This window comes from Carassius carassius, chromosome 7 (assembly GCF_963082965.1).
Source record: "Carassius carassius chromosome 7, fCarCar2.1, whole genome shotgun sequence".
NCBI lineage: Eukaryota > Metazoa > Chordata > Actinopteri > Cypriniformes > Cyprinidae > Carassius > Carassius carassius.
Window position 1 is genome coordinate 6,621,000 of NC_081761.1, and position 25,766 is coordinate 6,646,765.

General features: G+C 34.7%; 1 protein-coding gene across 2 annotated transcripts in view; it reads right to left on the reverse strand.

Annotated features, from left to right (window-relative positions):
* LOC132143438 (lysosomal alpha-glucosidase-like) overlaps positions 1–25,766 on the reverse strand; it is a 128,539-nt gene that overhangs the window by 1,410 nt on the left and 101,363 nt on the right. The window contains exons 2-20 of one of the 2 annotated variants that reach the window (XM_059553641.1): positions 13,566–13,639; positions 10,848–11,474; positions 8,363–8,508; positions 8,063–8,228; positions 6,633–6,729; positions 5,737–5,856; positions 5,522–5,640; positions 4,916–5,047; positions 4,252–4,362; positions 3,540–3,653; positions 3,358–3,442; positions 3,157–3,274; positions 2,344–2,477; positions 2,095–2,246; positions 1,696–1,844; positions 1,393–1,534; positions 1,196–1,294; positions 755–919; positions 327–473 (exon numbers count right to left, since the gene is read on the reverse strand). In XM_059553641.1, coding sequence (XP_059409624.1) covers positions 327–473; positions 755–919; positions 1,196–1,294; positions 1,393–1,534; positions 1,696–1,844; positions 2,095–2,246; positions 2,344–2,477; positions 3,157–3,274; positions 3,358–3,442; positions 3,540–3,653; positions 4,252–4,362; positions 4,916–5,047; positions 5,522–5,640; positions 5,737–5,856; positions 6,633–6,729; positions 8,063–8,228; positions 8,363–8,508; positions 10,848–11,468 — 2,817 coding nt within the window. In that variant the 5' untranslated portion in view covers positions 11,469–11,474; positions 13,566–13,639. Of the gene's footprint in view, positions 1–326; positions 474–754; positions 920–1,195; positions 1,295–1,392; positions 1,535–1,695; positions 1,845–2,094; positions 2,247–2,343; positions 2,478–3,156; positions 3,275–3,357; positions 3,443–3,539; positions 3,654–4,251; positions 4,363–4,915; positions 5,048–5,521; positions 5,641–5,736; positions 5,857–6,632; positions 6,730–8,062; positions 8,229–8,362; positions 8,509–10,847; positions 11,475–12,474; positions 12,538–13,565; positions 13,640–25,766 lie in introns of those variants that run through there. The other variant, XM_059553642.1, reaches the window with a different exon arrangement.

Sequence of the window (25,766 nt, forward strand, 5' to 3'; positions counted from 1 at the left end):
CATCAACTGCTAACAGTTTTAGACTTTTCTCAACCTATATATTTTGATCTAGATATTTTATGCATTTTGATATTTTTAAAATGCATTAGCATAACAGAAATGGCAACATCCCCCAAAAATATATATTTTAAAACATAGTAAACCACAAACCATAGGCAAATACTCACAATTATTTATTTCCAATACAGCCTAATGAAAGTAGTTTGAGTATCATAGGACTGCTAATAAACTTTTTTAACCTTACTGGGAATATTTAACATAAATATACGAATCGTTACGGTTTTATATATGCAGCAGCTTCCTAAAACAATAGTAAATTCTATTACCTGGTTGTTACGGTAAGTGAACGCTGCCTCTTGTGAATTCACTGTTACGTTTTCTGGTTCTGTCTTCACTCCATAAAACGAAACTGTTTCCACTGTGATGTAAGTAGCCTCCTCATGATTATGCAGCACCTCTGATTTCATTGTGTTCTGAAGATCATTAATAAAGAAGATAGTTCCATTTATCATCCCTGATATTAGGCAGGATAACAACTAAAGCAAATTATGCAAAGCAGATGACAGCAAGATCATTTACATTTAGAAACAAGCAAGTGATGTGTTGTTAAAAACTAATCCTGGATACAAATGGGAATAATTAATGAAATATTGTTTTATAATGTGCCCAGTCTATGAGAACTGAATGAATGCTTATTAAAAACTAAAAGCATGCTGGTTTACTTTAATAAAAGTGAATTGTACTTTTTCTGTACCTGTTCTACTGTGAAATAGATATAAGCGTATTGATCTTTCTCATATGTGTCAAGGGTCTCTCCATCATCCCAAAACAAATCACCCTTGGCCAGGCCGTCCTCACTCAGACTCACAATCAGATAAAGGGGCTGACCGCTGCTCACCCACAGGGTGGTGTTAGGTCTCTGAAACACAAACAAATTCAAATGAACATGGACACAGATAGATATGATCCATCTATCTTTTAATGAATCACTAAATTGAAACTTTTTGAAGAAAGTGTTAAAATATATAACTGTGGCTTCGAACACACACACATTAAATTATAGAAATGACCTATATAATCATTACTTTGAGAATTTATGCATTTTTGTCTTTTTTTAAGCATAAAAATACATTTCTTATAATAAATAACTTGCCCGTTACACAATGTCTGAGTATATAATGTGCTTCTCTGTCACCTGTGTAGGTATGACTGAACCCTCTCTGAGATGCAGGTTGATTTTGTCTTGTGGAGCCTGAAGATTGATCTCTTCTCCACTGCTTACCAACGAGTCTCCCTGCATGTGACACAAACATTCAGGATGAATACTGTATGAAACTCCAAAGTAAGAGAATTATGAATTTCTAAGAGGGTTTCTAGAGAGGTGTTACTTACAGTGTGGAAATCGTACCAGAGACCTTTAGGGAAATATCCCACAACATAATCTCGCCCTGCCTCCAAAACCGGTGTGACCAGCAAACTCTTTCCCCATAGGAACTGTTTATCTATCCCATATATCTTCTCATCGTTTGGGAATCTAAAAGGAGCAGCACAAACGTAATTAATTAAGATTAAGTGTATATCTCCCTGAATTTAGAGATAGTATGTGCATGGATATAGGATAATTCTAAAATTAACATCTAAAATGTTAATATTGTGAATTAATTCACATACAATCAGGTTTTGTGTGTATCTTACTGAAAGAGCAGTGGTGTGGCGACTGTGTGTCCACTGATGTGCGCGTGATGGAAGAGTGTGTAGAGATGTGGGAACAGGGAATAACGCAGGAGAATGGCTTCTTTCATTGCTGTACGAGCTGCTGGGCTGAATGCTGTTGGTTCCTGATCCTGTTGTGAAATGACAAAACTGTTAATCCAGAGAAAAAAAATTGTACTGCCAAAACAAGTGACAGATGGGATACTAATCAAATAAACATAAACAGACTGCAGAAGACTAATAATATAAAAACTGTTTAAAAATATTTGAGCATTATGAGCTACAGAATTTCACGGAGCAGCTGTAGTTGCAGATTTTGCTGTGGTGTAAAACTAAAGTAATCTGTCACTTCATGTTTTAGACAGATGGAAGAAATTTCACCTGTTCATCTATGGAGTTGTGATTTCTTGAAAAGGGGTAGAAAGCTCCAAGCTGGGTCCATCGGACACACAGTTCTTCTGTAGTGCTGCCCCCAAAACCACAGATGTCAGCCCCAATAAGAGGGATGCCCAGGATGTTAAATGTCAGCATACCTGGGAAAAAGGAAGAAAATGGTTAGAGTAGCTGTAGTAAATACAAAACTCTATGGGACTAACTCTGGCCTCAGCAGAGCAGTGTGTGTTTTTATACCTGGTATGGATGTGGCCAGGTCTTTCCATTGGCTCCTGTTGTCTCCGAGCCAGTGTCCTGAATACTTGCCCTGACTGGGAAACGTAGAGCGGGAAATGACGAAGGGACGCTTATTTGTGATCTTCCTCAAAGCACTGAAAGAGACAGACCGACATGATCCAATCATAAAGTGTTCAAACACGTTTATCATTTAAAACCTAAAAATCTTTTTTTTGGTCAAATGTTTTGCTTGAAAAATGTGCTTGCTTTGTCTTTCTTAAAAAAAAAAAAAAAAAAAAAAAAAAAAGACACTTGGCATAGAGATATATATCTACATTTATGTTTAAAAGTTTCAGGTCAGTAACATTTTTTAATACTTTAGAAAGAAGTCTCTTATGCTCAGCAAAGCTGCATTTTGATCAAACACAGTACAAACAGTAATATGTTGAAGTATTATTACAATTTAAAATAACTGTTTTCTATTCTATTATACTTTAAAACTTAATTTATTCCTGTGATGCAAAGCTGAGTTTTCAGCATCATTAATCAAGTCGTCAGTGTCACATGATCCTTCAGAAATCCTTCCAATATGCTGATTTATTGTTCATTAACATTTCTTATTATTATCAATGTTGAAAACAGTTATTTTTTACTTATCTTTTTTTATAAAATGATGAATTTATTTGATGATTCTTTGATCAATTGAATGCATCCATGCCGAATAAAAGTATTAATTTTTAAAGAATTAATAAAAGAAATACTGACAAGACCCAAACTTTTTAACAGTAGTGTATTTATATAGATTTATGTTTTTTTTTGTATGACTGTGCATACCTTTCAGTAGCCTTAGCTTCCATGAGTCCATACAGACTGTGTATGTTGTAGTGAGTGGAGATTTTCTGTCTTGCTGATGCACACACAGTCTTGGCCTTTAATGTACCACCCAGAATACCTACAGCAGACAACACCATGCCTTATTGTTAGAACAAAAATGGCAGCATGCATAATGTAGATCTGCACATAATACACCAATACCTGGTGTGTAGGGAGGATTTTCCAGTTCATTGTCTGGGCAACCATTCAGTGATCCATCAAAGAAATTAGATGGCTCATTCATGTCCTTAAAGAAGAGACATAAAGAAGAGAACATGATCAATGTTTGAGTAAATGCAAATAATGGTCCACCTAATAGTCAATAATACAAATACACAACATACAATCCACACGCCATCAAAAGACACGTTTTCATGGAAACGCTTCAGATTCTGGTACCACCATTCATGTGTGTCTGAATTGGAGAAATCTGGAAAAGCTGTAAGTCCTGGCCAGACCTAGGAAACAAAATAAATCCCAGTCACATATAACGAATATTATTTTCATATGAATTATTTCTAAACAAAATTTCAGTTTAAATTTTTGCCCACTCTTGGAATTCATACTGACATCTATCGGTGTCGATGAAGCATTACTGAAGTTCATTATTGGTTACAAATGAATTGATTTATATGATTTATCAGTACAATTTATAGAAATTTCATTAATTAATACTTTTATTTCACAAGGTGACATTCAATTGCTCAAAGACATAAAACATTTATAATGTCACATTTTATTTCAAATAAATGTTAAACTATTAATTTAAGTAAAAAAAAAGATAAGAAAGCACTTTTTTGTTGTATCAATAATAAAATATCACCATCTATTTTCAATGATAATAAGAAATATTTTTATTGAGCAGCAAGTCAGCATATTAGAATGATTTCTGAAGAATCATGTCTCATAAAGTTTAAAATATATTCAAATACAAATCATTTTTACATTACACTTTTTACTTTATTTATCAAATAAATGCAGCCTTGGTAAGCATCAGAGACTTCTCTAAAAAAACGCCACATTTTAAACAACTTATTGTGTATGTATTCAGTGTACCTTCCCGATTAGGACGTCTCCATTCGAATCATTGATGAAGATGCCCCTCTTCATCCCCTCATCAAATGGCCAGTAGGAGCCGGGCAGCTGAGAGTTACTGATACCGGGATCCTGATGAGGAAGTGCAAAAGAGACACACGCACAAGCTGCGGTTTACATCAAGCACACTTCAGCTAAATCCACACTGACACATCCAAACGCTTTAGTGAGGGATTGAACTGCGGTCATGTGAAACATTCAGCTGCCAAACAAGCCTCATGACTGTCAGTGTGATTCTACTGCTCCACAAAAGAGACGAGAGCCAAATGAGGAAGTGTGTCATATGGAGGTTTTTGCAGGAGAAGCATATTTAAACCCACAGAACACAGAAGTTCCTCTCATTTAGATTTGTAGTTGTACTGCTTTCTGCAAAAACAGTCTCCAAAAATTATTTAAGCCACACTGAATCTGAATGAACGTCATTGCATATCAAACCAAGTGACATCTTCAAACAAAAGAAACATTTGTGCAATGGCATTTTACCAATTGGCTTGAAGGTGATTTTTATTGAATGTGTGAAGTCAGTTCCCCTTCAAGAACATTTAGGTGTTCTAGCAGAGTAACCAGGTGTAGTGCATTGAATTCACAAACGGCTACGATTTTGTCAATCGAAGTGTGTGTGTACCAGAATCATGACGTAGTGTTGATCATGTCTATGAAGGTCTTTCACGAGGTCAGGTAGGCCGGAAAAGTTCTCAGTGTCATAAGTGAAGTCTAAGGCATGATTCATGTAGTCAATGTCATTCCACTGAACATCCTGGAAGATAGAAAAATGTTGTGATTTGTACAATTTGGAATTAGTGCAAACATAATTTCTCACATTTCTATTCCCTATGCTAAACGCATAATGCATTTATTAAATAAAATTACATTTATTATATAAAATTTAAGTTTATTTATTTGTATATAGCAAAAAACTTATTTCTTTTTTATTATTTACTTAATTTTATTTCAGCTATAATTTTATTAATTGTTGCTTTTGTTTCTCTTTTTTTTAGTTGGTCCCTTTGGATAAAAGCATATGCTAAATGCATATATTTTAATTTTATTACTTCAACTTATTTATTTTTATTTAAATTACCAAAAACAAAACAAAAATAGTTTTTGTTAACAATAACAATACTGATGGAGACAGACGGTAAGTTCTATGTTTTTTCTTGTGGAGCAGAACTGAAATTCCTACCAATCAGAAAACATTTGCGTCATGAAAATTATCTGACAACTACAGTACCTGAGGTATCCCATAATTCCGCATTTCTTTTACAACATTCCAGGTTTTGTCACTTGACTTGTAGCCCCATCGGCAAAGATGATAACCCAGAGCCCAGAAGATGGGCATTGCAGGCTTCCCTAATGTGAAAAAGAGAAGTTTAAATGATTAGTTCTTGAACTTCTGATTCTTCATGTGAGAATGCTTATCAAATACTGCTTATGATGCTTGCTGACCTATAACATCCAAGTACTGTGCAATCACAGAGCTGGGATCGGGGCCTAGGAAAATGTAAAAGTCGAGGATCCCACCAATCATACGCCAGGTGAGGGCAGGAGCAGGCTGCAGAGCCACATCTACATCAGAGATTATTTACACACGTTATTACAAAGATCTGACAGCATAAGATATTACCATCATTTAATACCATAATTAGCATTTTAATACCTTTTTTTTGGATATGCACCACTGTAGGTACCATGTAAATGATTTACAAATGTGAAAAAAAAATGTAAGTAGAAACAGTTTTCTAGTAAAATCTGCATTTTTCTATTCTATCAGTTCTAGAAGCCGTTTCACTCAGACATACGTCACAATAAATAAGAAAAGGTTTTGGCAACTTGCGCTAAATGCTGACTTTGATCGACACAACCAATGGCTGTATGCGCAACAACAAAGATTCACAGGAAAATGCAGAGATAATTTTAGAAGTATATGAAAGCACATTAGGATAAAAAAAAGTTAAAATGCATGTTATAATGGTTTACAAATGAACAAGTGGTAATGCAAAGTATTGCTTAAGAAGCTGATATGTTTGTCTTTCTTACCTTTTTCTCATGCATGAACTTATCAAATAGACAATTATCTCTGACAACACTGTGTTCAAAAATCAAAAACCAGGCTTATCATGAACATGACAATCAAACAAGAGTCAGTGCCAAAACAACATGGTGTTATGCACTCTGAGGAGGAGCAATCTAGCTCATTGCTCTATAGTATTTGATCCATGGCTTGTAAAGTGGTATGTGGTTTGCATTGTGTTTGGAATTTGAAATGTAGATGTTGATTACTGCTTAAACACTGAACTCAATGTCAGTTTAAAATCAAGCATGCATGTGTGTGATGAGCCCACCCATTGCATTGCTGTTGAGCATGAAAAACCCATGCGCCATTCCATCAGATTCCATAGAAAGATAAAAGGGATGGACGCCATAGAGGTTGGTCAGCTCCTGAAAGAACCGTCAGTCAAGAAAAGCAGAGCAGTTAGTGCAAACTGGAACATTTATTAATCTGGATTGATGTTTTGTAGTGCTGTTAAAGGTGTTCATCTTCAGTTCTCTCTTCACAGCAGTTCAGTCAGTGTACTGTTTGAGTAAATTAATTACTCCGGGATATTGGTTTGTTTGAACTCCGAGGGAGTGTTAGCCACATTAAAAAAGTTAACAGCTTAAGTCATTTGTGGATTAATGCGTATTGGAGACGCGAACCGTTTAAAACGATTCAGTTCGATTTGGTGAACTGGTTTAAAAAGATCCGGTTACATCGAATGATTCGTTCGTGGACCGGATATGACAAACTGCTTTGTTCTGAACTCTCTCTCATAACAGACACGGAAGAGAAGACAATGATGAATAAAATCGTAGTTTTTGCTATTTTTGGACCAAAATTTATTTTCGATGCGTCGAAAAATTCTAACTGACCCTCTGATGTCACATGGACTACTTTGATGATGTTTTTCTTACCTTTCTGGACATGGACAGTATACCGTACACACAGCTTCAATGGAGGGACTGAGAGCTCTCAGACTAAATCTAAAATATCTCAAACTGTGTTCCGAAGATGAACGGAGGTCTTACGGGTTTGGAACAACATGAGGGTAAGTTATTAATGACATTATTTTGCTATTTGGGCGAACTAACCCTTTAAAGGGGTCATGTTATAATGTACAATGTAATATGCTGCTCATGGATTCCTTTGCAGTAAATGGGTGCCGTCACAGATGCAAACAGATGCTAAAAACATCACAACAGTTAAAAGGGAATCCATTTGACTCCACTCCAAAATGTAATGTTTTTAAAGGGAAAAGCTGTGTGTTTGTATGAAACTAATTTATCATCAAGGCTTTTTTACTTAAATCTTTGATGCGAGAGGACAACAGGGGGTGGACTTTATCCCTGGATTAAGCTATTATGGCTTAAGGACTCATATTTTGGCCAGAAGTGATGGTTTGAAATTAAAATTGTCTTTTTGTTTTATTGTTTCTTATAAATATGCAGCTTTTATCTTCACAAGATGCTAATTGAGTGACTGTAGTCATGTGGATTAGTTCTGGATTATTGTGATGTTTTAATCAACTGTTTGGACTCTCATTCTGACGGCACCCTTTCACTGCAGAGGATCCATTGGTGAAGTGATGTAATGCTAAATTTCCTCAAATCTGTTCTGATGAAGGAACAAACTTGGATGGTCTGGGGGTGAGAACATCTTCAAGAAATTTGCCTTGCTATTAGATTTGCAACATAACTGACAGATTCTTATGTCAGAAGATGAATGTTAAGCTACCATTGGCGGGACATCTCGAGCCCACATAGTGAGAGTGTTCCACTGGACGTCATGCAGAAAGTTGGAGCGATGTTCTCCCAGTCCATATATGAAACGTGAAGGTAATGATGTAGACATCTGCAGGAACTGATCCGCATAGAAGAGAGGAGCTATAGATGTATTCAACCTGATGGGAGGTGAATGAGACGGACAATATTACAGACCTCCTTCCTGAAGAGTTTTCTCCTAATCGCTTCTAATGGTAAAAGAAATTGATTTTTTTTAATAGGTCTATATTGGATGAGAGTAAATAGTACTTACAGTACAGTTCCTGTTTGTGTTCTCTTGACAATCAGCCCGAAAGGTTCTTTGATAAAATCTACGGTGTAAGAGGGATTTGATGCTTTTTTCTGAACCACAGGAACATCTATAGGCACCTCATACCTCTTTTCAGCCGGGTCTGTTATCTGTATTTGCCACAGGAATATTATGAAACAACAAAAAATATTGTAGGTTACAAACTCTGTAAATGTTTTCCATTAAGGATGTATCTATATTGATAATGAAAAACATCAATAAGCTGAATCAATAATCAAGTTTCAAGTCTGTATTTATTTATATAGCACATTTAAAAACAGCAAGCAGGGCTGACCAAAGTGCTGAACAATACACAAGATAAATAAGAATAATCAACAATCAAACTCTATACTATATTAAAATTAAAACACAAATATTTAAAAACAATTCCTTTAAATCCTACAAGTAAAATCAGGCATTATAATTACAAGCCACAGTTATAATGTACGATTATGTACGTGAGAACTGTCACATTTAACAGTGTAACTGAATTTTTTAGTGCCGTTTAAGATTCATTTTAATGGAGAGTTAAATGTATAATAATCCCCGATAATGCATACATAGAATTAGGGCTGGGCGATATACAAAAAAAAATGATATCTCGATATTGTCAAATTTTTTACGATATTCGATATATATCTCGATATGTTTGCATTTAAATAATAAAAAATAAAACATGATTTTCTTTTGCCCATTAAAAAAACAAAAAAAAAACATTTAGATTAAACAGCTAATTTAAGCAGTTAAAAAATCTAGACCAAGAGATCACTTACTGCTTTTTATTAATGAATACATGTAGGCCTATATGTAACTGAAGCAGTGCAAATTAAGTAACAGTTACAGAAAGTGCATTCTGTCAACTTTTTAGTGCATGCAATTCAAACTATGCAACTGGGATAAGTATTTTATTTTAATTTTTTAACAAGTTTTTAAGCTAAGAACACAAGTCTGTCAACTGTCTGTGGTTTTAAGAGAAGCTCTGTGGCATGAAACTATGTTCTTACTGACACTAAAAACCCTCTTAGATAGGGAGCTAGTTGCTGAAGCACATAGCTATTTCTTATATATATATATATATATATATATATATATATATATATATATATATATATATATATATATATATATATATAATGAATACCAAAGACTTTTGCATTCTCTCTGTCTATATTATGGAAACTGGTAAACATATCAGTGAAATTCCCCAATAGTATTTCCAAATGGCCATAGCCTATGTTTCTCTATTCAAACATCAGCGGTCGAGTAAGTGCATTTTTTGATGCACTGATGCATTTTTTGATGTAAGTGTAATTTATTTTGCGATCACAAATGCAAACAATACAGTTGAAATCTCACGACAGAACACAGACCGGCTGAACGACGCTTTCATTAGATCGCTCAATTCCAGCTTGTTAGTGTTTTCAGATTATCGTCGGCGGCTCTTCCGCAATGAGGAGTGAGCACGTGCGCATGGTTGCCAGATTGCTTAAAATAAGCAAACACCGGGAAGAAAATGTATCCTTTTAACAGTGGAGCTCTGATTCGGAGATTTAAACTCTTGTTATCTGGCAACCGCTATCATTACAGCTCTCGTAGTAGAGGGGCGTAGAGCAGTCAGCAGTTACATGTTCCTTTTTTGGACATTCGGCGCGTTCTTTTGGGAAAGTATGCTTGAATTTGAAATATTCGATATTCCCGATATATTCAAATTGTACATCGTCGTCAAAAGTATTCCGATAGTATCGCTAATATTCGATATATCGCCCAGCCCTACATAGAATAGACCACCATTCAAAAGTTTAGGGTTAGTAGTTTGTTTTTGTTTGTTTAAGTAAATCGATGCTTTTATTTTGTAAGGTGGCATTAAATGAATCAAAAGTGACAGTAAAGACATGCATAATGCTACAAAAGATTTCTATTATGGATAAATAACTGTTTTCACAAAAAATATTAAGCAACATGAGCACAACTTCAATTGTTCAACACAATTTCATAATATTACATTATAAACGCAGCCTTGATGAGCATAATAATTTTATTTTAAAATCATTAAAAAATATATACTGACTCAAACTTTTGAATATATATAAATATTTTAATTTTTAAATGTTACATTTTTAAATTATTAAAACATTGTAATAAAAAATACTGTTTTCAAATAGTAATTAAAATTTATACATAATTTATTACCTAACTAACTGTACATATTCAATATCAACAAATACTGATATTTTAAAACTACTTAGCTAATAACCAATCTGGTACCAATAAACTGAGCATCCCTATTTTCTGTCCAGAATTTTAGAGGTCTGTGAGAGGATACAAGCTAACATATCATTTCACCTCTGAAATGTACCAAATTTTTTAAAACTGAAAAAAAACGTCTGCTTCATAAAGAGAGATCACAAACATAACCAGGCAGTAACATGGAGACCAGTAGTGCTCTCACCTTCACACGCAGTCTGTTGTCTTCCTCATACAGCACCTCCAGCTGCAGTGCATCTATGTCTTTAGGATAATACGTCTTTTTGTTTCGGAGCAGTTTTCCCACCTTCCCCATTTCTGTGTCAGTAATGGACACCAACTCGTAGGATGGATAGTCAGGTGTGTAGAAACACCACGGCACTCCATTCCGTCGCGATGTCTTAGCCTGTGAGTGCTGTATGAAGCAGCAGTTTCGAGCGTGGCACATCTCCTCCGTGACCACCACACCTCTCTCTGGATAACAGTCAAATCTCCAAGCTTCTGGGATCTGTAAGCAGGACTCCGGCTGCAGCCACGTCCCGTTTGAGCTTTTAGACACAGCAGGTGGAGGGGGTCTATGGGGTTCTGTGGAGGGTGGTGTATGTAACCAAAATATAGTTCCAAGCAGCCAGATGCCAAAGAGAACCACAATAAGTCCCCCGAGGGTCAGCAGGGCAACGGTGATGGAGCAGCGACGGCTCTGGGGCAGCAGAGGCAGCTCTGGGTTTACTTCCTTTAGATCCGTGTCTGTCATCTCTTCAGGATCCAATAAAGCAGCTCCTGCGAAATGAACCTCCTCTGGAGTGAGCCTCTTGTACGACACCATTTCAAACTTCCGAGACTAAAGATAAAGATATAAAAACAAGAGAAGTTAATTAACACAATATCCTCTAAATGTGAGATTTAAATTTGTTGCATAACTCATCCCTCACTACTTGTGCAATCAGACTAATTCATACCTCGCAAAGAAGCACTCTATTGGTTGAATTATTCTGCCAATGCATTTTATTATACTGTATAAGACTTTCCTGTAAAAATTAACAATTACTTTCTTCTGTGGAGCTAGTAATTTTTTTTTTTATGATGCTCTAAAGACATTTTCTATTAGGGATGTACAGACATTAATATTCTGGCCAATATCAATAAGCTTATATTCACCTATATTAAAATCTGTGATACGTCTAATCTAATTCAAAATAAAACAAATAAATTAAATCAATGATTTTAAATGATAGTGAATAGAATAGATAAATGATAGAAATGAAGTGAAATTGGGCATTATAATAATAATCCACAGTTATAATTTACAGTATGAAAAATTTAGATATAACTTTTGACATTTGCTACATACAAAATTACAGTATTAGTGTTTGCTAAAGATTAACAGATTTAATCATATTAGATATCTGATAACAGCTGATTTTATATAAATTTAAGATCACAGTACAATTTTTATTTTAAATAATTTATACTTTTTAATTTGCAAGAATGCATTGAATTGATCAAAAGTGACTGTAAAGATGTTTATAATTTTTCTAAAGATTTCTTTTTCAATGTAATGCTGTTCTTATAAATAAATTATAAATCACAGGAATAAATGATATATTTTTAAAAGATATTCAAATAGAAAACTGATTTTTTTTTAAATAATATTTCACAATATTACAGTTTTTACTGTATTTTACATGCAACTTTCACTTGGTGAGCATAAAAGATTCTTTCAAAAACATTTTGAAAATCTTAGAGACTCCAAATGTTTGAATGGTGGGTTACATATTAATAAGTTTTATATTCCGAATCTTCTGAAGCCATATGCTTTGTTGTGAACTGACCTAAACCTAAGCCTTTAGTTCTTTGAAAGTTGGTTTTAGGTATCTTGAGGTAGTCTTAATTAAACTGGAATAAAAGTCTATAGGATTAATATTGTTTATAGAGATAAAAACATTGCAGTGTCAGCAAGTGTTTCAGCAGATTCAGCCTCTGTTAGTTAGACACAGATATAATGACGCTATGTATTTGCCAATATCATGTGACAAATGTCACACAGATGAGAAAACTAAAATACATAAAAATGCAGATATGGGGAAGAACGAGGAAAGGAAGTGGCTATAGGAGAAAGCATCCTAGTGGTGAAGAAATGAGACCAATTTTCATACTGTACCTTTTCTGCTGAAAGACTCATGGTTTTTTTTTCTTTTCCAAAATAAAAAAGCAAGCATATAAAACAAAGTTATGTTTTGAATTCCTAAAATGTGTTTTAAGCAAGAACATCTGAGGGAAAATGGCCATGGTATATTCAGATCTCCTTACATTTGCAAATGCACAGCTGTCCATAATAGCTTTCTACGTAGGGAGCTCACACATTTTTAAACAAAGCCCAAATGTTCTGTAATTGCATGGAGCAGCTGAGCATTTGAATGGAATCTGTACTCTACACGATAGAGGTAGAGGTCAGAGTTCAAGAAAACACTTTAGCCCCCTCCACTGCTTTAAAACGAACTAAAACAGACACAAACCTTCATATTGTATGTTAGATTGATCATGGGTAAATGTGTGACTTTAACTGAGAGATACCAGCTGCAGAGTAGCTGCAATAAAATCAACATCTAACAATACAGTACAGTGCAGTGCAGTTTGTGGAATTCTGCTTTTTTTATCATGTGACATGAATATGGTATATCAACAATTTTTTTTTAATATATAGTATGTGCATATCTTTTGACATTAAGAGGCATTAAACTAGCGTTTATCGACATTTTGAATGAATAACATAGGTTTATATTTTGCAGCCATATCGCTTCTGTAACAGAAAACAACATCGTATATGTGGCATTGTAACATATTATACAAAGACGTAGCTCACTTGAAACATCAAACAAACAGCACACAAAAGAAAAATAACAGCACATTTAAATTCACTTACTTTTTACGCGGTTGGTAACTGCAGGATTTAAACGGTTGCAGTGTTTCACACACTACATTTCATCAGTGAAGATCCTATAGTGTGTTTTTTGTCAATATCTGTGAGGTTTAATGTGTTGTGAAGTTGTCGTTGTTGTGTGTGTCCTACAGTTGCAATTGGAATCTGATTCGTTTTGCAATTCGGCTCCTTTAGACGGATCGTTACAGCGAACGAGCACAAAAAGGATTCACTTAAAAGTCATTACTTAAAAAAAACTCCCCATGTCCCACCTAATTTAGCGTGTGTTTTACACGATTTTCATGTCAAATGGTGTTTCTTCCGTTTTCCAAACTGTTCACTTCCTACTCGGTTGTACTCTCACAGATCTCATCACTTGGCGAATCGGTTCAAATGAAACATCGAAAAGAGCCAGTTTAAAAAAATGATTCGTTCATGATTTTATTCTACTGTGTAACACTCGCACCTATGTAACTACATTACTGCCATCTGCTGGCCTGGAAGCTAGTGGGCTTATTGGCTAAAAGCATTTATTTAAAAAACATTTCAGCAGCAATTAAAACCTGATCAAAAACTGAGAGAGAATGCCACATTTCAGAAATTAGCTATAACTTATATAATCAAGAAAATTATTAGCTTCTTTAAAGTTGAAAACCTATGCTTTTTTTCTCAGGCTTTCGTGATATCAGTCCAGCAGATGGCAGCTCAGTCTAATATGTGGAGTAAAAATGTTTCCACATCAAATGTAACCAATAAGATATTTATTTACAATATAGTCTAACTCTGGATTAATAGTATAATCTAATAATATAGCCTAATATATTGATGGTAAACAAATTCCAACATCTACTAATAGACTACAGACATTATTGAGGCATTGAAAATGAGAAGCCCAAGAAAAGTGGTGTCTTCTTTTGATTTGAATTGCACTGTCTTTGATCTATGTTGATTGAATTCAGTTTGATTCAACAAAGGAAAGACAGGTCCGTCTTTGTTCTGATATATACTATTATTAAATTCTTGAAAAATTGAGAAAATGTAGCATTTTTACTCTTGAAATCTTGAAGCATAAGATTCTTTAGAATCATGCTGAAGACACATAGAAATAGATTGTAACATGTCAATATTATGATAGCCTCTCTTATGATAGAGATTTGCTCTAAGCCACATGTTGTTATTAGACAGTTTGACACAATCATCTTCCTCTTCCAAGTTCTCCCACGCTACAAATGATTCCACAAGAGAAATGAAAAAATCAAAGTCGGATTTGCTCCGCAAGCCTCCTAATTGTCAGAATATCGTCTTGTTTGCCCACGCATTACCTCTAATACTAGATGATAATCTCTGTGTTATGAGGCCCTATTACTGCTGGTATAATAAAGGTGAAACAAATTATTCACAGTTCTCAACCCTAATTTACATGAATTTTAAAAAGCAGCAAATTTCATCATTTGCTTCTTTTCTCCCGAATAATTCTAATCCCATAAATCCTAGAGCAGGCCTCTGACCATGGCAGTCATTAAATGCTTATACAGTAGCTTGAGGTTAAGATGACAAGTGCCACAACAGAGTACAACAAGCACTATGTGATGAGATACACCTATAGTGCTTATAGAAATCTGTTCCTATCATAAATACAGCATGTTCGTCTTTAGCTAGAACAGTTTCCCCCAGGCATGCACAAGGTGATCTCAAGGGCCTAGTATGATGTGACATACACTCAGGCTTCATTATATATATATGCTTTGCTCCAAACCTCGTATGTGACAGCAATTAACAGACATCATGGGCATTTTCCAAAGGCTGTTCTGATTGGTATAGGGCTCCCAAGACTTTTGATTCTAATCTAATCTAAATTCTAAGGCAATGATGCTTGTTTGCTGTGGGTGGTGTTTTATGTTGTTTCTTTGGGGTGGTTATGGTTTGGTCACTTTTATGTCCCACCTTTGTACAGTGAATTTCGGCAGGAAATGGTGAAAAAGATCACCTTGAGCATTTATTTTTGTTGAACTGTCTTGAATTTGCCAATATAAACCTGCTTGATCCAATCACTTGCCCACAAGTGCTATCACCTACCCAAATCCATGCATTTCAATAGGAATGTGTATAGAGAGTTCATTTGCAGGCAAAAAAGTTCCAAATGCAGATTTCACTCATAATCCCTTACCCTAACCCTAACATTCTGAAATGAACAGTAAGTAGTTAAAAAAACATCCAGCTAAAGTGTTTCAGGAGAAAACATTCCATGAACAATGTATAAATAATGTTTCTGTACATACGTTTATTAAAGACCATTTAATATTACTAGAAGAACACTGGTGCCAATAGCCCTTTGGGTGTCCCAAGTTCGAATCCTGTCTCGTGGAGCTTTCCCGATCCCGTCCCCTCTCTCTCCCCCACATTGCTTCCTGTTATCCACTACACTGTCCTATCTAAATAAAAGACAAAAATGCAACATTTGTTGATCAGACAACCTTTCGAGATTATTAGCTAAAGTTCTGAGAAGATTCCCTGTTAGCTGGGATTCTGGATGGCTGCTGACTGATATCCTGCTCTATTCTGGTCTTGCGTCCCTCCTTCAACGTAAGTAATATTTTATCATGCAAGATTAAAAGCAAACCTCTACTCCACAAGCTGCATTTGAGCTTAATGGTGCATTCATGTCATGTTGGAAAGATTGTGTTATGAGTTGAATGCACACAAATGTCACCACAAAGTCACAAAATCTGAATTTTGAGTTTCTGAGTTCAGTCAGTGAGAAATCATGTTGGACACAATGGATGCAACATCTGTATTAATGATACATTTGCTCAAATTTATGTTTTTTTTTTTTCATTTACAATAAAACTACTTATACGTACAAAACACTATTTTTGTACATTACAACTGAATATTTACACCACCCTCATGAATTGAATGAAACATAATGGAAAAACACACCTGATGTGCATTATTTTTATTATTTTGTAACTTCCCAAGAGGACTTGAATGCACCATTAATTCACATTCTAGCACAGAGGTAGATTTGAATTCTTAGGCCTATAGGACTGTTCAAATCTCTCTTATAAAGACATGATTTAAGAGCCAGAAGCATCCAAGCCTCCTTCATATTCTCTCATTGTTCTCTTTGCTCTTAATGTTGTACACACGAGCACACGGTTGGTCTCAGATGGGACATCTGCTTCCCAGTGGGAATAATCAGTTTGACCTTGGCCGATAGTGGCTGCAAACGTGCTACAGTGCTGAGACATGAACATTCACAGCATTGGGCACTGAGCTGGAAAAATGCTATCCACCCCAAGACAAAAAATGTGCTCATACAGCAGGACCTACTCTATAAGAGATAGAAAAACTGCATCTATCAATGTGTGTGTGAGGAGAGAAAGTACCATGTGTTATTGCCAAAAAGCAAAGCATGCCATAATACTTTGAAATGTATAATGATGTTTAAAGTTAGGGGTTTGTTATTAAGTATTCTTTTTCTAAATTATCTAGGTGTCACTGACAATCCAACACACCGATGAACTCTGGCACAGGTCAGATATGAAAGAGCGCGTGTGTGTTCACACGAAGTAACCTCAAGTCACATTTATTCATTCTCTACCCAGGAATGAAATTAAACATTTATTCATTAAAGTCACTGTCAGTCTGCCAGAAAAATAACTTTCTGGAGCACTAAACACGCACACGTACTATGTGGCATTGGATGAAAACTGGAAGAGTGAAGGAAATTAATTAACTGCAGTTGGGGAACATTTCATCCATGCTTCCTTTCATTGGCTCATATCACTTCAGATGTCTTTCTCTCTCTCTTTATTAACAGTTTGAGATACAGTTGTGCAACTTTAATTTATTACAGTCTCAAATAACCCTAAAGCCTCTGTCGTTAAGAGCCATGGGTGGCCAGCTTAACAGATATTAACCGAGTAAACCTTTCTGATTTTAAAGTTCACATGTCAGAGTGACATCAAGGACGGATTATGTTTCTGCAAGGCCTTAAGCACCAGATTCTTTGGCTCTTGTCAAAACTGTGAAATGTCCAAATGATAGGACATTACATTGCAAATATGAGAAATAAAATCACAACTGTGTGATAAAAAACGCAATTACACGAATGAGCACACCATGCATGTGTTTAATATATAAAGTGTTGAGAGAGCACTGTCAGTGCTGAGGAAGGGCCAGGAACAGATAACGTTTCTCATTTCTTAGCTCATTTCACATTGTGACAATAGTCAAGGCACACAAATTTCAAACTCTATTTGTCTAACTATATCAAATGTAAATCTGTAGTTGCTTGTTTCAGTGTATCAGGCTTCCACTCCCAGATGGAGACGCTGACACTCAGAGTTCAATTATGTAATATTATATAAGTGTTAATTATTCAAAAATGTGATGTTTAATAGTTTAATAATTTACAATACCATTCAAGACCTGGACCAAGACATTACCACTATTTTTGAAATAAGTTTTTTTATGCTAACCAAGGCTGAATATATTTGATCAAAAATACAGTAAAAATAGTAATCTGTGAAATATTATTATATATATTACTGTCTTCTATTTTGATAGATTTAAAAATGTATTCCTGTAATTGCAAAGCTGCTCATTCAGTGTCACATGATCCTTCAGAAATCATTTTAACATGCTCAAGAAACATTTCTTACTATTATCATGTTGAAAACAGCTTAATATTTTTTGTGGAAACCACAATATGTTTTTCTGACCCCAAACATTTGAATGGTAATGTATTGTTTATTCTGATATAATTATAATTCATGCAGTTTTATAATAATTGGGAGAGACATGGACTATTGATCTATTTATGTGAACTACTAAAAACAGCTGGAAATGGTGACTTCTTATAGCTTATACTTTCCTCTATATTTTATTGTACTTTAGCTCACTTTGCAGATTTGCATTCAATATAATATCAGCACATGCTGTGAGAACTCATATATATATATATATATGTGGAGTCACTGTTGGGATATGAAGATGGCAACCCACCAGTGACCATGAAAGAAAGCGTATGAAAGAATAAAAATAAAAATGTGAATATGCATGAATACGTATGGTTTCTGGACTGGCCAGCCGGTGTACTGCATAAATGTCCTTTGAAATGCAGTGAAAGCTTTGTAACATAGCCATATGGCCCAAGATCAGAGAAGAGACCAGACACAGGCAAATAACCAGCAGCAGCACACACAAACATCTTTGTTCATTCATATTTAGCTGAGACTGTGTGCATGTGTGGATATGAATAGATGACCACTTATCCAGTCTTATTCAAGAAGTATTATAAAAAGAGATATAGACGACAAAAATTGTGACATTAAAAGTTGAAATCCGGGGAAATCCAGAGAAAAAAATCAGAATTGCGAGATGTAAAATCAGAATCAGTCAATTGGCAATTGTGACTTTTTCGTTCCAGAATTTTTTTGTCTCACAACTCAGATGTTTTTCCCCCTAAGAATTCCGAGTTTATATCTCATTCCAAATCCAATTTATTTTACAATCCTGTGACGGAAATCGGCTTCCATGGATTAGTTTTCGTTTTGGGAGAATTTGATGAGAAATGTTTGAGTTCATATTGAAATCTCAGATCTTGGCAACTTGAAAAAGCACCGTTTGGAACATTGTTGAGATTTCTATACATTATATTAGGCCTATTTATCAGAAGTAAAATTAGACAAACACTTACGCACCTACGAAAAATCTCCATTTGCTCTCCATTTAATCTCATTGACTTCCATGAGAAACATCTGCAATATTACAAAGAACTCTTTAGTTATTTTTCCTTCCTATGGAATTGTACCCAAATCAATTGGAATTAAAACCAACACATTTATATTTTGCATTTACAATCCACAATACGCCTTTGTTTATCAGCATTCCAGTGTCTAACACACACAGTGTGTGTGTGTGTGTTATCAGAGAGATGGAGTTAGAATCTGTACTGCAGCTTAACTAAAATAGCATATTATTTTAGCCTAGAGCAAAAGAGAGCTTATTGTAAATCAATACATAATACATTTAGCATTTTAACATTACATGAAAAGATCTATAGACACATGGACAAAAAGCAATGTCTAACAACCATTTCATAACCATTCTCTCTCTCTCTCTCTCTCTCTCTCTCTTTTAGTTTCTTATGTTCTTTGTATTTAGTTTTACTATGACTGTAAAGCACCCTGGACAAAGCACATTGTAATTATATCGTGCTATATAAATAAAATGACAGAAAATGCCATCTCAAATTCTATGTCTGTTCAGTGCTTTCTAAATCACCGTGTAGCTTCATAACTTTTAAGGCCAGAAACATTTTATATCCGTCAAGGGCATGAAATGAGAGCTGGGGCTGTCAAGCTCCAAAAGAAAATAAATAAATTAATAATTAAAAAAGCACCATAAGGTATCATAAACAAAGCCCACATGACTCATGCGCCATATTCCAAGTGTTCTAAAGCTGTAAAACAGCTCTGTGTGATGAACAGACTGATATTTAAGTTCTTATTTGCTGAAAACAGCCCCCTCAGCTCTCAAATCTCATCACTGATGTCAAACCTTGACTTCTGCATCACACTGAAGAGAGTTTATCCAAAATGGAAGGAAAAATACAGATTTAAGTATTTAAAAAAAAACAACTTTAATTTAAAAAAGATAGATAAGTATTATTTATCGTACTATCTTTTGATTTCCATTTCTTTCCACTATTTTGAGTTTTTGCTTCAAAATCTGGACTTTGATACTCGCAACTGTGAGATGTAAACTCAGATTTGTTAGGTGTAAAGTGATAATATAAACGATATATAGATATATACTAAACATTGTAAGATTTAAACCCGGAATTGGGAGAAAAAAGTCAGAATTTTGAGTTTTTGTCTCACAATTGTGAGACATAAACTCAGAACAGTGAGAGAAAAAGTGAGAATTATGAGATAAAAAGTTGCAATACCCTTTTTATTTAATTTTTTTTATAACATGGTTAAAAAAGCTATATATCTATATATATATATATATATATATATATATATATATATATATATATATATATATATATATATATAGATAGATAGATAGATATATATATATATATATATGAAGATACATATAATGAAGCTTGTTTTCACCAGGTGATAACAACAAATAATAATAAAATGTTGTTTTTTTTTTTTGTGAAAACAAGCTTCAAAGTCCATGTATATACTTGCTTTTTTATTTCTTTTATTCAGATTCAGATATATACAAAAAATCTAAAGACATAAAATGAATAAAAATTCTTACTGACCCCTAACTTTTAATGTCTCTCTGAGTTGGTTACTCACTTTTTGTCTATCTGTACATCAGTTTTCCCACCAGTCTGTCAATCAATTGCTTCCCATCCTTTATTCTTTCACTCCTTCCCTTTCTACTTCCTCCCACCCTCACAGCACCTTCTTGATGTGAGTTGGTTGGTTTAACCCTTAATCTACAGTCACACATTCTCCTGGGAAAGGCACTTTGAAGATTCTCATGGCATCAAGCCTTTCATATCCATCTCTCAGAAGTCCTGATGTCTTTGTAAAATGTCCTGTTTTTCCTCCTCAAATCTAGCTGTATACACACTTAAAACCTGTCATGGCCAAGAAGTTCTTCTGCTGATCAAGGAAGCGTACTGAGCAAGTACATCAAACTCTCTTCCCCCTCTCTTTCCCTCAGTTCCTGCTCCCTCAGAATGGTGCCAAGTGTGCAAACGAGTAAGCAGATCATTTAAATGAGTCTTCAGGTAAGACGTGAGCATGTCTCAGCGTGCCTGGGCTAAACGCCAAGCTCGAAAAAGACCAATGAGTGGTGCTCAAAGATGACACAGAGAGCATGTCCCTCTAGTTCTTCTTCTTTCTCCTCTCACTTCCTGCCTGTCCATCTGCTTGTCCTACAAACCATGTTTTTATGAACCACTTTATAGTCCCAATATCTGTTTGTGTAACCGTATATAATAATTACATCACCCTCTGAGACCGAACCTGGCGCCATACTGGGCTTCTGCCCACTGAGTGATGCTGTTTAGCATTTTCAGCGGTCGTCCTCGGTAGAAGGTTTTCTGCTTGGCTGCATTAGATGACAGGTGGTGGTGCAGGTGACTGGCCCAAAGATGCGTTTGAAGGTGATGGATTACTTAATCATTGGAGCTTTAAAGTTAGATCATTATGACTCATACAGTATTTATGCCTGGGGATTTGAACAAACCCCTTAATGAACAATTCACCCCAAATTTTTATAATCATTTAGTTGTTCCAAACCTGTAACCTGAGATTCTATTATAGTTTCTATTCATATTTTACATTTATTATTATTATTATTATATATATTTTTTATTAATATTAAAATATTTCATTGAGATTTTATTTTTATTTTCAAATGATTAATTGCATCCAAAAAAGTTTTTGTTTACATAATATATTTTTACTGTGTATATTTATTATGTATATATAAATACAAACACATGCATGTATATATTTATGAAAAATTGTATTTTTATATATAACAATATGAATATATAAATGCACAAATATTTTCAAAATATATAGCTACTGTATGCATGTGCATTTATTTATACATTATACACACACACACACACACACACACACATATACATATATAACCTTTGGCAACTACCCAAAATGACAAGTTGATATAATTCTAGTGTAAATACATTTCACCCTCTAGTTTTTGACTATTATTTTCATCATCTATTGAGCTTTGGTATAGCACTTTAATAACTTTAATGAAATAGTCTAAAACAAAATGTCAGTGCATCTCTTTTGGAGCTAGTCAGCAGAGATAAACAAGTTCTAAAAGTCCCAGGGATCTTGAACATGCCTATTAATTTCCTGGGAAATGCACTGATATTTTTGGAGCACCGTAAACATCACCTCCTGTGATTGGACTGCGTGTTTGGGTGAGGGAATTGGGAAACATGCACACAGCTGCTCTAGGGTTATACATTTCTCCAGTTGTTCTTAAGAAGTAGACATTTATGACTCGAATTGATATACCATCAGCTTCGCCATTTTGAACTGAACACATTTTAAGGACTTTGTGTTCCTGACTGAACGAGTTCCAAGTGGGAGTCATCACTCATTTTGATGTATGAATGTGTTAGTTTAAAAATAGGTAAGCAATTGTGAGTTTAAGTCTATAATTCAACAGATGTTTGAACATGAGCCAAACACACATTTCGGGAAATTCTCTTACAGCCAACAGCCGCATTTGAAACTCCTCTCACCTTTTATGACCTTTCAAAGTAATTATTTGATAGTGAGGTCCGGTCTGAATTTGATCTACAATCGCAAAAAAATGTGAAAACTAATGCCCTTGGGGACAATATAAAAATAGAGTTTAAAACATTTTATAGATTACAATGAGAAGGCTCTGTAAAACCTCAACTTTTATTGGTTTGTTAAAACATTTATTAGCCTTGGCTTGAGGTGAAGGGCTATTGTGTCGATAGTAATGCAGCAAGAAATTACATTTCTTAAAATGAAGTTCTCTGCTTCACATTCTGATGCTCGAAACCTCCATGAACTGCAACACATAGCACCAGACAGACACTACTGTTTCTTTCGAGGTGTTGAAGAGGGTGTTACAGAGGGCACAACTCATCATTTACAGTTAAGAGATGTACAATGTCACTATCAAAGACACCACACTGTAAGAAAAAAGGGTACAAAGGTGTTATTTACCCCTAAAAGTACATTTTAGTACCTTAAAATTATACAGTTTATGGTACATTTTAGTAACTTTTGAAAAGATACTACTTGATTGACAACTTTTGTACCCTTTTCTCTGAAACTTTAGGGCTTTTCACATTGTGCATAATTCTAGGTTTAGCTCGTTTTAACACTGAGTAAAAGCAACTTGAGTTAGGAAGCGTATTATTTTGAAAGGGGCTGAGCTGACCCTGAATTGCTGTCAGTACAGTCAAAAACAATGTGACAATGTTCTAGTGAGTTGTTTTGTAACAGACAAACAAAACAATAATCTGTAAAATATTCATGAACTTTGTACAGTCACAGAAACAGTTTCAGCATCTGACCAAAAGGTTGAGACAAACCATAAGGTGGAACTTACATTTTTTACATTAGGAATTAGATTTAGAAAATTTTGATTGATGATTGCAGGGAAAGAATTGTAAAGTAGGAAGATTACAAACAATGCTTTTTTTTGTCTCTCTGAATAATGTATACCAGTGAATATGTAATTCAAAATAAGATTATTCAAAATAAGTCAATTTTAATTTTCATGTTGACTTAAAAATGTCATACTGTGACAACATAAGAGTTGAGGAAGATAAGTAATAAACACATATACACCCACATTAGTATTTATGGTTTATGGGGACTCTCCATAGACGTAATGTTTTTTTATATTGTACAAACCACATTTTAAATTGACGTACTAACCCTAAACCTAACCTACTCTTCAAAGGAAACTTTGTGCCGTTTAAGTTCTGTCAGGACCACTATCGTCAAAGATGATTGACAGTTAGCATAAAGTTTGAATTGGTGGTATGATTTTGTTCTGGGCTGCATTTCCCAAAACATTGTAAGCTCTAGTTGGTCTAAGTGGGTCTATGATGTACTTAAGCTTACGATGCTTACGAAGCCCTGGACACGAACTCCCTGCTGATAACCCCTAGGGAAAAACAGAACAGAACCAACATAAATGTACTGCAGATATTATTAACCTTCAATAATTGAATGTATACATTTTAGAAATTAGTCTGATTCAAATGAGAATCAGAAGGCAGAATCCTGACTGGATGATAGGAGGAGCTGGGGATGGAGGAGGATAATTAGCTATTGAGCTAAATTTTTAATTAAAAAAATTACAAATAATTACCGGGACATAGGCAGTGTCCTCATAAACCACCTTCACATTGTAATACCTATGTCATACCTATATACTGTATGTAATATTACTTTTAATTAATATATTAATAGTATGAAGCCTAATATGTAACATGTAATATCATGTAATATGACACACACACACACACACACACACTTTTCACAATTATTTCCACATTACTCCTATCAATACTCTTGCAATGCAGATTATCTTGAAACATGCAAATATGTTAAACCAAAATAACAAAAATAGCAATACCACAAAGACTGGATTAGTTGCTAACAGTTTGCAAGTTATACAATGACTTTGGGGGCAATTTCTAATGGTATTTCTTGGAGTTTCAGTTTTTTCAGTGCAAAGTCCTTTCAATGGAATTTTTTTCATTATTAATTAAAAAAAATGTCATATTTGAATCTCTAATAAAGTGATACATAATGCCAATAGCCTATAAGTTTTGTCAACGTACCACTCGATACTGATGAACATTCGAGCAACATTTTTTTTAAGTAATCACAACATGAACGGATTAAGTACAATTGGAGTGTAATATAATATAATATAATATAATATAATATAATATAATATAATATAATATAATATAATATAATATAATATAATATAATATAATATAATATAATATAATATAATATAATATAATATAATATGTGTAGAATTAAAGTAATGTAGCCTACATGCAAAGACGCCCCAACAATTTGTCGGAGCCTCGTTCCTCCAGAAACCCCATCTTTCGCACCCTGGATAAATGATTTGGGTTAACGATTTCTAATCTGAAAACCGCCAAATAATGCCACAATAATCTCATTCCCCCACAGTGGGAAATAATAACAACCTGTCAATCACCCCACCTATTTTTTTTAATCACCCCCACATCCCCACACACACAACTGGCTGTATAATGTGTGTGTGCCTGACAGCATCTGACTGGTTGCTGCTCAGTCCACCGCTTGGTGGTGAGAAGTATAGGCACTCTGGCTCAGAGCGGGATAAACACGGGACGGAAGGTGGAAAAAATACGAACTCTCCATCAAGCTTTAGACTCGAATTAATCACCGCGTGCTCCTCCGGACCAGGAGATTTGTAGCTTCCGCAGTGGCTTGTTCCAGCAGCGGGCATTTGCTGCTTGATGCGTCCGCAGTGCTGGATTTTGCAGTTCTGAAGTAAATGAGATCTACAGACCATCACTCTCTCATCACAACACCTTGACTGGAGGCTTGTCATCTTAAAAGGTAAGGCTTCAAGTTGCGTTACATAAGAGGAGAATAACATTCTCTCTAGTCTGTAGTCAACTCT